The sequence below is a fragment of the Podarcis liolepis genome, assembly GCF_965112155.1.
Source record: "Podarcis liolepis genome assembly, chromosome: 1".
NCBI classification, from domain to species: domain Eukaryota; kingdom Metazoa; phylum Chordata; class Lepidosauria; order Squamata; family Lacertidae; genus Podarcis; species Podarcis liolepis.
In genome coordinates this window covers 51,090,546-51,105,335 of record NC_139554.1, presented here as the reverse complement: position 1 = coordinate 51,105,335, position 14,790 = coordinate 51,090,546, and the positions used below count along the sequence as shown (strand labels likewise).

Sequence of the window (14,790 nt, the reverse complement as noted above, 5' to 3'; positions counted from 1 at the left end):
GGCCATTCGCCGCCTGCGTGGAGGAAGGGAGGCCTGTGTGGGGCAGGGGACAAGGCGGCCAGGCTGCTCCTCCTCCCGTGCTAATGGCTTTAACATATATCCGAGAGGCTGGTAGGATGCAGGGTGTCCTGAGAGGAGAGGAAATGGGGGTGGGGAAGCAAATGTGGTTCCAGGAATCCCGAATGTTTTCCCCTCAAGAAGCCATTGTGATGGAGCTGCAAAGGGGGTATCCTCATTTCTTCCTAGATACTGTTGTGGGGAGTAAGGAGGGTGTGTTTTGGGCACTTCCCCCTGCCACTTTTTGTGGTTGGAACTGGAAGGTTTCCATCAATGACCTCTCTCCCCTCCCCAGGGATGCTCTCCAAACTTGCTCCCATCCAGGGCTCACGCTGTTGTCAGGCAGAACATTTTTACTGATGAAATGGTATTATTATTTCTGTGAACTGCTTTGAGGTATTAACAAGTGGCATGTAAATATTGTGTGACAGTTGCTTTGGATGGCAGAAGCTGAAGGGCGGGAAGTGGACCAAGACGAGGGTGCCACACAATCTGATCTGCACCCTTGACACTAGCTGCTGCTCTCAGGCGCTGTAGAGGATACTACCCCATTGCTAGTATTGAAAATAAGATTTAGCTGCCTGCCCTGTTGGCTTCTGTACATGGAATGGGGGGGGGGGAGTGCACTTGCCTTTTGCCTCACGCAGCAAAATGTATTGAGCTGGCCTGGCTTGCTTCTATGCTGGGCTCCCAGTGAGCTGATGTGTGAAAACTCAAGAAGAAAGGAAGGAGCTGGCTGTGAAGTTCATTTGCTTTGCAAAAAAGGAAAGAGGTGTGTGTGTGTTGTGTGGGTTTGAGGGAGTGATGATGTTGACAGCTGCTCCCATTTCCAGGGAACAGGTGTGGGTTTCCTAGGTGAAGTCACCCTCTCCCTTGGTGAGCATAAATAGTCTGCATGTTGAGCGATACGGCAAAGTGGTACGTAGCTTTCCATTTCTAAAACCACAGAGTGGTAGGCCTTTGAATACCAGATCTAGGTGAGAGGGGAAAAGCAAAACAGACAGCAAGAAACTATTCAGAGCAAGAAGCAATGGGATGGAGGGAGAGGGGAATGTCTAGCCGCAAACATAATGTGTTGCTGTTCCCTCCATACATTCCACTCTACCACACTGTACTGCATCTTCCCTCACACACGTACCCTGTGACCCACTGAAGATGTCTGAATATATCCCTTTGAAAGCACTCATGCAGATGGAATCGTTTCTTAGTTGAATGCTCCCGAGAACATCTGAGTTGGTTTGGGCAAGCTGCAAGGATAACTCAAGTACAATTCATTATGCTCTGTCTCATGAAATGGCAAGGATTTTAAAAGCAGTGGCATGATGAAACACAGCAATGCAAAACCTGTGCCCCTGACTTCAGGAAACTCTTTATCTGTAGTCAGGCTGCACATTTTTATTAATAACTTGCCTTCTGGAAGTGCTAGAGACTTACTTAAAAATAATAATTATGAAAGGCACAGCCCCGGGGGCAATCACTCCAATTGCACCACGCAATTTGGCTATGTAAATGGGTGGCATATAAATAATACAATTATTATTATAAGAACATTTGCTGCTTGAAAAGTCTTCGAGGGCAGCCTGAGTGGAAGTGGCTACCATATTTGGGGATATACATTTTCCCCCAATACTGTTCAGTGGTTAACTTGGGATTCCCACCCCTCTCCATCTTTCTTTTCCTGGCTTTTTTGCTTGAAGCATCAAAACTCTTAATCCAAGTGGTGTCTTCATACTGATTGCTGTTACACTTATCGGACCTCTGAGACAGCAGAGATTTATAACACTAGGTAAGAGATCTACTGGAGATTTGTAAACTTGGATAATAGTTCTGCACTTTGGTATGAGATTATTTTCCCCTTAGGAAGATTTGATGGGCTGGACCAGGCGACCTCCTTTTCTTGCCAGGTTCTGTGTGCATAAGATGTCGAAACACATGCTAGGGTTGTGCCAACTTTTTTTTAAGGCTTTCAATGAAACTATACCATATAAAGATGCAGAAAAATAAATCTTAGTTCAAATATAACTCATGTAGTCCTTGCAAGAATCCAAACAACATTTTTTTTAAAAAAACACGAGTACATATTGAGCATATTCAGTTGAAGCAAAGCTGTATCAGCTGTGTCACAGTCAGGAACCAGAAATCCAGCCTCACAGTTTAAGAGATTACAAAGCAGGGTGTGTGGGCTTTGTGCAAGATAAAGGGCCTATTATGTTACAGCACTTTTAATAATAATAACAATAATAGATAATATGCTGCCCATCTGACTGGATTGCTCTAGCCACTGTGGCGACTTCCAGCAAAATAAAACATCAAACATTAAAAACTTCCCTATACAGGGCTGCCTCTTCTAAAAGTCATATACAGTGGTACCTCAGGTTAAGTACTTAATTCGTTCCGGAGGTCCGTTCTTAACCTGAAACTGTTCTTAACCGGAAGCACCACTTTAGCTAATGGGGCTTCCTGCTGTCGCCGCGCCGCCGGACCCGATTTCTGTTCTTATCCTGAAGCAAAGTTCTTAACCTGAAGAATTTCTGGGTTAGCGGAGTGTGTAACCTGAAGCGTATGTAACCCGAGGTACCACTGTAGTTGTTCATCTGTTTGACATCTGATGGGAAGGCATTCCATCACTGAGAAGGTTGACAAGCCCCATCTGCCCCTAATAAAAGAAAATTAAACCACACTGAATAGAATGTGTCTTGCTTTGTTTAGCCATTGAACAAGTGAATTTTTTGTGTCAGCTTCTCTGATATAGCTAGGAACGAAACCTGCTGTATCAGGCTCCTGTTGTGACTCCCTCAAGATGTTTCCAAATGCAAGTCACAAGCATTCTTCCTGCCATGAGCAGGAAGTTAACAAGCTAATGTTTTGTGGGCCACAATTTGTTATGTTGTGGGCAATTTGTTCTGTCCTGTTCCAATTTATAGTGAGACTGTGATCACAAGCCTTAGCTGGGATTTGTGCTGCTCACATACAGCCCTGCTGCCACGAAGAACTGCCATAATGTAAGGCAAAATAGATGCACACAAGTGTAACTCCAAAGAGAAAGATACCGGTAATTAATCAAAATAGCTGAGAGTTTTGAAGAATATGGGAATGCAAATCTAATCATTTCCATGTTAGTGAAATTAAGTGATGTCAACAGAAATGAAGCCAAAACAGAACCACAGAAAAAAAAGAAGAGGTATCAGAATGACTGGTATATTTGGGGGGAGGCCCATAGCTCCGTGGTAGAGCCTCTGCTTTGCATGCAGAAGGTCCCAGGTTCAATCCCAGCCTAGACTGGGCTGGGAGAGACTCCCTCCTGAAGCCCTGGAGAAATGCTACCAAGTCAATGTGGTTAATACTGAGCTAGATGGACTGATTGTCTCATTCAGTATAATGCAGCTTCCTGTGTTTTATGTACCCCAAGGATTGCAGAAGTACCAACCAACCAACCAACTGAAAATCCTTTTGAAAATACAACAATTAATGGGCCACACCTTTAAAGAACAGCCCTATGGTGACTGAGCATTCTTGGTATCCATGGAATGCTGAGCGTCAGTCAGAAAACAAAAAACGTGGTGGTGGTGGTGCAGAGTGAAATAGAATGCAACACAGCATTCTGGAGGAGAGCATTACTTGATGGCTGGCAGGAACTCTGCTAGGAAGTTACCAGTACACTTAATTTTTGTTGTTGCAGGTCCTATTTGTCTAATCTAATCTGGAAATTCCAGGGAGTAATCCCAGAGAAGCAGGACAGTGAAGCCTCTAGGAGGAAGTTGCGCCCTGGCTCATTCATAATGTTCCAAATTGCACTTACATAAGGCTGAAGGCTAGGCTCCAGGAATTACAGAGGGCAGCTTAGGCTAAAAGCAGCAGTGGGGAAATACACAAAATGTGAAAATTTGCTTGGAGACACTTGATGTCTTTAGTTTTCACCAATGGAGGCACAAACCAAACAAGCCAAGTCCTGGCTCATGGGGGAGACCTCAAATTGCTTTGCAGGGATACAGTGGTACCTCGGGTTACATATGCTTCAGGTTACATATGCTTCAGGTTACAGACTCCGCTAACCCAGAAATAGCGCTTCAGGTTAAGAACTTTGCTTCAGGATAAGAACAGAAATCGTGCTCCAACAGCGCGGCAGCAGCAGGAGGCCCCATTAGCTAAAGTGGTGCTTCAGGTTAAGAACAGTTTCAGGTTAAGAACAGACCTCCGGAACGAATTAAGTACTTAACCCGAGGTACCACTGTATTTCCATAGGTAACTGATACCAAGTGCCTTTGCAATGTAGGTGATCACCAGCGCCAAAAGTTATTGTCATGCCATAGGAATCAATTTTTAGGGGCAGTGGGGCCTTCAGCCCCCACAATAAAATATTTGAGGGGGCTGGACACAAAGTTGATGTGTGTTTCCCTTCAAATAGTGTGTGTATGTGGGGCACTATATTTTATTCAAGTTGGCACCTCTGATTCATGCTTAGCTTTGTGTTTTTGGTCCAAACCGAATTAAACTTTTTGTTTGAATACATATTCTCTCTCTAGCTTCCATTCCCTATAAAGTATTGCAATCTGTTTGCTCTGTTCAGGCACGTGGCCTGAGACTGCAAATGAGGCTCCCATTAGCAGCGGCAGAACGGTGAGAACACCCAGCTAGGTCCGACGAATCCAGATGCTTAGAGCAAAAGCACTTCTTCGTCACTCCGTGGCGCTGCCACCAACCCGCCAGCCCTGGGCCACAGTCCTAGGCCAGTATCCCAGATGGAATTCCCTCGCTGGCCTGCGGATCCCCCATGGATGCAAGTAACTCCTACAGTTGCACAGGCCACGCTGCCCCCAGATCTGTCCCCTAGTCTTCCTTGAGGAGAGAGGTGTCCGTGTGTCAGTTCTATTTCTCCCGCCGGCTGCCTGGAAGGGAGGGCGCTCCTCCAGGCCTTCCCTGCGCGGCCGCTGTTATTCCGTCCCGCCCCTCGCTCTGCCGCCGGCTGCTGCGCATGCAGTGCGCACGTGGGAACGGCAGGTGGAGCTGGCTGCCTGCGTTTGCCTGGGTGTGCGGGCTGCGAGGAGGCAGCTTCCCGGGCAGCTATCTGGGGTCCTCGGGCTCTTACCTTGCTTGCTGCTGATACTTCCTGCAGCGCTCCAGTTTCCCGACGAGGCGCGCCGGGGATCGCAGCCGAGGGTTGAGCTGGGCATGCAGCGCCCACCGCGGGGACGCGCGAAGCTGTGGCGCGCCAGTTGACTGCTGCTGCTGCTGTTCTTGGGGAGCTGCCCCGCAGATTCGCCCTCGGACGAGGCAGCCTGGCGCCGCTTTCCGCCTCTCGCCCGCCTTGGCAGCGGATTCATGGACTCGGGCGAGAGGCTGCCTCCGCCTCCGCTTCCTTGTGAGCCCGATCGCCGCCGTCTTGTCCCGCGGGAATGACTGGCGTCCTGCCGGGCAGGTGAGCGAGCAGCGCAGCCGGCAGGCGCATGGAGCCGCAGGAGGGCACCGAGAGGGACTTGGGCGGCGGCGGCGCTGCCGGTGGTGGTGGTGCCGCGGCGGCGGCGGCCGCCGCCTGCTCCAGCTCGCCGTCCTCCGCTAGCTCGGAGAGCTCCATGTGTCCGGAGCCGGAGAAGGTCCCCGCGCGGAGGCACAGCAAGAAGAGGTTTACGGGGCTTAAGATCTTCGGCCGCAGGTGAGCGGGTGGGCGAGCTCTCCAAAAAATGGGGCGCAGATCCTCGTTCTTGGGTGACGCCGGGGTGCCCCGATTCCCACCTGGGGCGCGTCATGGAGATCGCCTGACGCGACCTCTTCAGTCCGGTTACCTGCCCCGCCGTATTCGGGAGCCAGAGTGGAATCATGGAACGTGTGGAGGTGATTCCCCTCTTCTCTGCCCGCTCCCCGTTTTCTCAGCGTCAGTGTACATGAGACTAGCAGCCCGGGATTCCAGCCTGCAGCGTTGGGGTTTTGGAACGCGCGGTATCAAGAGCTGGTGGGTGCTGCGAATTAATAGAAGGAAGGTAGAGCGTCTTGGGAGGATGCACTCAAGGGTTGTCCCTGCCTGTTCCTTGTCTTGGGGAGCATCTAAAGCATTGACCGGCATTGCAAACTGTAAACATCAAGTGCAGCTCTTGTTCTTGCCCCTCAAAAACTATTTTTTCTTTCTCACTGGTTAGTTCTTGAGCACATTCATTCAACAAATGAAAGTGTTGTTATATCTGTTTGTAGAGACTGTGTGTGCTTCCCCACCCCGTTTTTGTGGGAAAAGTTAATAGCTCCCCACCCACCCCATGCCTCCACCAAGTGCTTCACAAAATGTCCCTGGGCGTCATTGCCTGTTGACAAGGAATAGTAGCTTTTGAAACTAGTTGAGGTTACAAAAACAAAGGCTATAGCCTTCTGCCTCATTGTGACACTGAGCTTGCTATTCCCTCGTGGCACCTAAATCTTGGAAGGAACTGGGCTGTTGGTATTTGTCTGGGAGACAGAAATGGAGGAGGCGGTATCAGGGAAGAAGAAACATCCTTGCCAGGCACACGTACTGTAGTTGTATGGTTCTTAGGGTTGTCCTTTCCAATGTGCTGTTTGCCCTCAGGCCCTGTGTAACATAACTGGAAATTCTGATCTCATATTCAAACACAACTTTTACGTTTATATCCTGCCTTTCCTCCAAGGAGCTGAAGGTGAAATACATGGTTCTCTTCTTGGCCATTTTATGTTCACAACAACCCTGTGAAGTAGGTTAGGGGGGGAGAGAGCGCTATTAGCCCAAGCACCCCAGTAAACTTCATGGCAGAGTGGGGATTTTAACACTGGTATCTGAGGTCCTAATCTGGCATTCTAACCATTATACCATAGGGACTCTCTTTGTAATCTCTGTGTTGCTTTTTGGACAACAGTGGAAGATTTCAGGTTTGGAGATTTCCAGAGTCTGTTAGCTGGAAAAGTCACACAGTATAGGAATGTGAACCCACCAAAAACTCTTTCTTTAGTGTACAGCATGGTTTCCTACCTTTTTTGTCTCACAGATCACTTGAAAATTGCTGAGGTTCTTGGGGGACTGCTTAATTATTTTTCTGCCTATTGTAGCAAGTGTGGTGCAATGTGCTGGATGCTGAGTGATTAGGAAATAAAAGAAGTGACATAAATACAATTTAAAAACCAGAATTAACATTTATTACGATGGCTGTGCCATCTTTCATCTTCAACCACAAATCCACAGACACACCATGACCACAGTTCCCTTGGTGTGTAGTTCTTGTGTGCGCTGACGAGTAACCTGACACCAATGATCCCCATGACTGGAAGATTTGTGATGGCTAACATAATCTAGGCTACAAGAGTGCCACAAGTAGAAAGGAAGAGCTAAAAGTGAACTGCAGAGCAGATAACTCAAGCAGGTGAGCTCAGCCACGGGCTGATAGAAATACACATACATGCACACACACACACCATCAGTGTGCATGGGATTTTTACAAAGTATAGGCAGTATATTATTGAGGAGTTATTTAGAAGACTTTATAGAAAGCTGAGACTGAGACTAGTCCTTAAGACAACCGGGGAATCCATGGCAGAAATCTCAAAAAGTATGCAGAAATGTTTGCTTAAGAAAGTAAGCCAAGTCACATATATATCGCCATGGATTCATGCAAACACTATCTCCTTTAAACACTGGAGAGAATGGGAAGGCAGAGTAATGCTCGCTTGTGCACTCTCTCTCTCTCTGAGGGAGACAGTAATTTCAAAAAGGATTTTGGCCTTGCTAGGCCAGCTAAGGCTGAACCTCACTGCTTTGGGGGCTGCTTTCATGGGGCCCATGTTGCCACTGGGACAAGTGCTCACTGGCTGCAGTTGTTGGTCCAGTCTCAGACCAAGCCATTTCAGGAGAAGCTGGAGGGGCCAGCAGATCTAATGCCCTAATGCTACCCCAATTGCATGTAGGCAGCTGATGGGGGATGGCTAGCAAGTCCTCACTACTACTACTACTGCTCCCGCTGCCCAAAGCCCCACTTTCTGGGCTGAGCTCATCACAAATGCTGTTTGCCTTCCTTCTTGCTGCAGCTTGAATCTAGTTTTGCACATGCAGGCCAGCAGTGTACACGTGCTTCTGGGATTCCCCTTGCCAAGTATGAATGCCTCTCAAGGTACCCTTGCACAGAATGAACATAATTAAAGAGAGGAGAAGCAAGGGCTAAAATTGCACACAATTATCAGCTATGCTGGGGGTGCTCCAAACACCCAGGGATGGGTAGTTCTATTGTGACCTACTTGAAATTGGGCTGATCTGTAGTCTGCCTGCCTGCCTTTATTCCTAGGCATTCTCCCATAATATGGCAGTTGATGGCTCTAAAAGTTAAATCAATGGATAACCAAACTAGAATGCATTGTATGTTTGTAGTTTGTTTTGACCATCATGGTCATATCAACCAAATGCACTGTATATAAATGAATTCATGTTTTCCCTGAATAAACTTTCATTTTGTTTCACAATGTTTGTGAACTTTGCCATGGATAGTTAGAAATTTGGGCCTAAGTCCACAGAAATCTCTCTTTGTTGATTCTTTCCTCTTTTTTTTAGATGGTGGTGAATTTTGAGGCCCTGTGATAGATTTTTCATATATATATATATAAAGTTTAACTCGCTCATCTGTGATTTTTTTTTAAAAAATGTTCTAATTGGTCACCTCTTTCTGAATAGAAACATGTGGTTATGGTAGCAGCTATTCTGTATTAAATATAGTGGTAAACCCATGCACTTATAATCAGCTTTATAAAGGCTACTTACTACCAGGTGAATGTTTAAGTACAAGGCTGAATAAAACTCTTTTAGGAGCAAGTGTGAGAATCTGGGTCCACTTGATCTGCTTCTGGATCCATAGTATCCAGTAACTCGACGCACTGCTGATTTCCTACCTTCTGCCCAGAGATTTCTATAGAAAGCAACTGCACCAGTGGTGTGGATGGGTTGTATGTAAAATATTTCAGTGGGTATAGTCTATATTTTGTCAGAGCACAACATAAATCCAGCATGAATGGATGACTCGGGAATAATACTAAACATACCTTTCCCAAACCTGAATTACAGGTCTAGCTGTGGTGGGGTTTATGTAGAATATTTAGAGGAGCTTAGATTCAAGAGAAATATTCCCTTTTCTCTTTCTCATTTGAGAAGTATCAGACTCTCCCTTTCTATCCTTACAGTTCAGCTGCCCTATCTTACACGACTGAGAAAAACCAGGGCACCTGTAATTGCTGGAACAGGAATGGAAGCATTGATGAAGCATTTCTGTCTGGGGCTGTGGTAACTCTGAAGCTCACGTTACACCATCTATGTCTTAGTGAGGGGCACTGCTTGTTAATGAATGCCAGTCTTTTCCCTGTGATCCTTGATGATCAAATTAGCATGCAAGTAATTAGGTCTTGTATACCTAGATCCTGAAACATTAATTATTCTTATTTTTTAAAAAAGCTGTTAAATCTGATCAAAACTTGGGTGCTAATTGATTGCTTGGGAGCAATCACTCTTCAAAGCTGGCATTTTGTAGGCTTCTAGTTTTAAGCATTTGGGGTTATGTAGCACTTCAATTCAATTCACAGGTACAGGAGACACAACTGGACTGCCCGTAAAGTGTGAATTGGAGATGCTAGTCTTGGCATCACATTTTGGAAGAGCTGAACTTGGATGCATCTCCCTGGTCACTTTCCTTGTGGAGGTGGCAAAAACATTAGTGTGAATTGGTTTGGTAGAGGAGAGTGGAGAGGTGTTGAATTCCAGGTGAAAGGAATACAGCCAGCAGACTCAAAATATAGATAAAATCCTGCTGATGAATCCTTCTAGCTGCTAAGGGAAGTGATACCCATTTCAAAGAACTGAATATCATTCTTTATGGCAATGGCAAGGTTTCCCTTTAATATTATAAATTTCAATCTTTTTTTCCACTTAAAAAACCTGCAAAGTATTCTCAGACACCTTTTCCTTCCAGACCCCATTCTTTTTTATTTAGAAGCTTGAACAAATGCTCCCAAGTGTTGGCTCTTTCCTACACACAGGTAGCTGTGGAACATACTGCTTTGTCAGATGCTCCTAGGAATAGTACTCTGTGTATGGAAAGCAAGCAGAAGCTGGTCTGACACCTCGTTGTTATGCTGCACAAGTGCCATCTCGCTGTGCTGATGGAGGACTTCTGTGTGGGAAGCTATTGGTATAGATGGGAAGCAGGCTGTAATTTCAGCTTCAAGGGATGTAATTTGAACCCCAGAAGACAGTGCCCTGGTATCTGATTAAGCTGTCGACAATGTTTTATGGCAAATGACTGGGCTCCCTAAAAGTCATAGTGGCTGTTGGCCAACTTTTGTGCGTAACCGTATTAGCCCATGTTTAAATGGCAAGCTTTAGTGAAGTTGCCATTGTGACATCTATGCGAAAAAATCGGTAAAAAATGCAAGAGGTTAAAAATCTATTTGGTGGGAGGCCGAGGCAAAAGTGTGTCCTTGTGCTAATGTGGTCTGTGCTTTCTCATTTCTAGGTCAAATTATGCACCTGGTCCTGACAGGCATCCCACTGTGCCCCAACAAATCTGTCCCTAGAGTTTCCCCCGCTCTAGAATTAGCCAGACATGTGGTCCCTTGATCACTTAGAGGTCACTAGTGAAGGATGCTGAGAGGATATTATGTGTGTCGCCTTCATTCGACTCCATGCTGGTTGAGAACTATGTAGTCATGAGGGGCAGGATGTGGTGTATTTACCTGAAAAGCAGTTAAATTGGCCCTTTACTCTCACTTTTGAAATAAAATAAATCTGTGGATGACTTGGCTGCATTTTATCCCTGAATGCAAGGTGAATAAAGGGAGGTCTGGAACCATCTATTAAAAGCTGCATTTGGAGGATTTGGTTTGCAGATGATTTTTCTTTCTCTCCAGATTAAACCCGAAACATCATTGTAGTCCTTGAGGGATGGAAAGGATAATTGCTGCTTTCCTCCTTGATAAATTTGATCCCTGCTTTCCTCTAGAACAGTGATTCTGAACCCTCCCCTCCAATCCCCTGCAGACTGCTTGAAAATTGCAGGCAGTCTCAGTGGACCACTTAATCCCCCCCGCCCCCTGTTCTACATATCAACGAATGTACATTACTCAGATTTTAATAACTCTGGTCTTGTCCTTCTAATGAGATGAATGTGCCTTTTTTGTGAGCAAAGTTCTGTGAAGCCAATTCCTCAGTCATCAGAAAGAACATACCAAGTGCAGGGCCGAGTTTGGTTCTTCTTGACTGCTCTGAAAAGTGCTTGAGAGGTGGATTACTTTTTACCTTATTTGTGGGCATGATGTGCTAATTTCTTACTAGAGCTTTCTGGAGTGGTGCTGTGCTGACCCCCATTATGTTTCCCCCCGTCAGAATAATTATTAATTTCCAGTGTCTACTATCTAAGGGTGGAATTAACATAGTACTGAGTGTGCATGGGAAATAAGATCTGCTCACACAATGAGACTCTTCCTCTTGTGACCTCTCTTGTGTTCCCTAATTCTGTTCTGGGGGTTCCCCAACCCTCCAGATAAGGTTTAGGGGGCCCAGAGGGTAGAGAGGTGCAGAGGTCCCTTTGCACGAGCAGACCCTGCTGCATGCATGCTGCAACTTCCCACCCCAAGGCTAACTTCAGAGAAGCGCACCCTCCAGCAAGGTTGGTCTACCTTTGCTCTTTCATCTCATTGGAGTCCCTTTTGTTAGAAAGAGTGTTAAAACCATTCTTGTTTACACGTGACTCTCAGGCAGGATGTGAGCTGGAGGGTGAAAGCAACAAGTTTCTGTTTGCAATATGGTGACAGCTGTCGTTCAGCATGTCTGTCTGAACTTCTTCTAGAATACCACCCCTAATAGCATAAACTCCTATGAGGGAGACTCTATAAACTCCTATGAGGGAGGAGGGTCTACACGGAAAAGAAAATTTGGGAAAGGGAGAATGTGTGTTATCACTTTGTGCCAGTATGGAGGATAATTGCTTTCTTTAAAAAAACATACTAAGTAGGGAGAATAAAAAATTTCCTTCCAGTAGCACCTTAAAGACCAACTAAGTTAGTTCTTGGTATGAGCTTTCGTGTGCATGCACACTTATTCAGATACACACTGAATCTGAAGAAGTGTGCATCTGAAGAAGTGTGCATGCACACGAAAGCTCATACCAAGAACTAACTTAGTTGGTCTTTAAGGTGCTACTGGAAGGAATTTTTTTATTTTGACTATGACAGACCAACACGGCTACCTATCTACTACTAAGTAGGGAGAGGCAATATACTTCATTTCCCAGGTGATCCTTGGTGCTGACCGTTAGCGAAAAGGAATTCACGTATTTGTTGATTTCCTTCCATATATTCTGAACAGATGTAGTGGGATGTTGGCCTCTTGGTTGGAAACTTACCCTGCTTTGCCACATGAATCATCCAGTCCTTGGTTTTAATAAGATGTGTCCATAAGGGTTTTTTTTTGGTGTGTTTTTTTAAAAGTCAAACTACATAATTCACCCCCTTAAAATCCTGAGATGAGCCTCAGAATTATGAAGCATGAAAGTGTTATAGAAGTTTTGCCAACTTCTGGCAACAAGCTTTTCAAATGCGGCCTGCTCATTTTCATAATTCCACAACTCTTAGCAGGAAACGTCATCCTCCTTCTTTTCGACAATAAGCTGTGATAATTAAAATTAAGTTTTAGTTGGCTAACTGAGGAGGTCTAGTTTTAATTGGAGCTTTGAATTTAGGTCCCACTTGTTCATTTTTAGGCTATTTCAGTTCTGATGTGTTACTATAATAGGAAATGAAAAGGAAGGAAAGGTCACCTTTGGTTTTTCTTTTTAAAACAGTGAGTGATAGCTTTCTTAAATTGCAAGTTATGTCATACTTCCTTCAGGATCTCAAAATCCCTATATTCAAATATACTTAGCTAAAAGGCAGCAGACTAATTAAATTCCTTAATTGGTTGACTGTCCTAATTCCCCCCCCCCCAACTCTGGAACAGAGTGTGATGGAATTGGTGCAGATCCATATGGGGTTCTTTCAGCACTTGCATGCACTTTCCCCTTTCTAGCAGAGTCTGCTTTTACCAGGACCACTGTGTTGGGAAGATGACGAGCAAGGGTGGCATAAACAAGGCACCCAGAGGCTTTACTGATGTGTTAAGTGTAGCAGCTAGCTATACATACTTGAGTGATTTGACATATAGGGGAAAACTTAGGTATGCTGTTTCATTTACTGGAGGGAGGGGAGTAGAGGAGCTGGGTGTGAAAGCCATAAAAGGAGAGCACATCTGAGGTAGTTTACACATGGTTTACGTTTGCATTTTGGAATGGCTGCTGACATGAGGATTGGTGAATTGGTGAGTATTAGACAGTAGCTGTTCCCAGCTGCAAGCTTTTCTACTAGCAATCACTCAGGTCACAGACCATTTGGGTTAAATATTAGGTATGTATGATGGTTATGGGATGCGGGTGGCGCCATGGTCTAAACCAGAGAGCCTAGGGCTTGTCGATCGGAAGGTCGGCGGTTCGAATCCGATGGGGTGAGCTCCCGTTGCTCGGTCCCTGCTCCTGCCAACCTAGCAGTTCGAAAGCATGTCAAAGTGCAAGTAGATAAATAGGTACCGCTCCGGCAGGAAGGTAAACGGCGTTTCCGTGTGCTGCTCTGGTTTGCCAGAAGCAGCTTAGTCATGCTGGCCACATGACCTGGAAGCTGTACGCCGGCTTCCTCAGCCAGTAAAGCAAGATGAGTGCCGCAACCCAAGAGTCGTTTGCGACTGGATCTAACAGTCAGGGGTCCCTTTACCTTTACCTTTATGATGGTTATGGACTTTGTAGGCCCATACGAATGCGTGGGCTGGTACTAGAACCAGCAGGCTGTAGCACTAATAGGCTAGTGGTAAATTTTACCACTTTTGCCTTGAGGACTTTTCAGGGACATTTTAAAGTGTATGGTTGGGGTGGGCAGACAGGGGCTCATGAGGCAGGTTTGGAGCATTCCAAGTGACATTTTTGAGCAATTCAAGACTTGAATTACATGAAGAAGATTCAGACATGTATACATTCCAGGCGCAGAACACATCCATGCACTGTCTGCCTTTCCCCCTGTCTCCACATGTCTCCAATTCCACCTCTCACATACTGACCATCCCTAGATTTTCTGACCTGTTTACCTTTGCTGAGCACCGGCATGTAAACTCATTGGCTTTTAAATGTTTACTTGCAAGGGGCTGCTCTACTCGCTCAACCTCTAAGCAAAGGCAACACCGCAAGTTCATGCAATGGCAAGTTCAGGAAGTGCAGACAACTGCGGCACCACCTTTGCATATACTGTGCAGTATACATGTTTGGTCAGGGATCAATCTTGCTTCAGGCAAGTTGTCAGAAGAGACAGCTAGGCCAGATATGAGATGGTGACAGGACAGTTTTGTGGTAGGTCTTATTCCTCCTTTGGTCATTACCTTCTTTATCAAAGAGCTGCTGTCTGAAATTCTGGAAAGGTGCTGCCAGTCTATGTAGACAGTATTGAATGAGATCAGGGTTTCCCAAATTTGGGGCTCCAGATGTTTTCGGACTACAATTCCCATCATCCCTGACTACTGGTCCGGCTAGCTAGGGGTGATGGGAGTTGCAGTCCAACAACAGCTGGAGACCCAAGCTTGGGTAACCTAGATGGACCAATACGCTATGTCAGGTTAAGGCAGATTCCTTTGTGCCTGTCAATTATTATTATTATTATTATTATTATTATTATTACCACAGTAAGGTATTTAAA

The 14,790-nt window shown here is 45.6% G+C and overlaps 1 protein-coding gene across 10 annotated transcripts in view; it reads left to right on the top strand.

Annotated features, from left to right (window-relative positions):
* The window catches only part of DGKZ (diacylglycerol kinase zeta), a 140,497-nt gene that overhangs the window by 23,299 nt on the left and 102,408 nt on the right, over positions 1-14,790 (top strand). The window contains exon 1 of one of the 10 annotated variants that reach the window (XM_083462567.1): positions 5,080-5,707. The exons of 4 other annotated variants lie outside the window; for them this stretch is intronic. In XM_083462567.1, the coding sequence (XP_083318693.1) occupies positions 5,502-5,707 (206 nt within the window). In that variant the 5' untranslated portion in view covers positions 5,080-5,501. Of the gene's footprint in view, positions 1-5,079; positions 5,708-14,790 lie in introns of those variants that run through there. 5 more of the 10 variants (XM_083462562.1, XM_083462566.1, XM_083462559.1 and 2 more) reach the window with 5 other exon arrangements.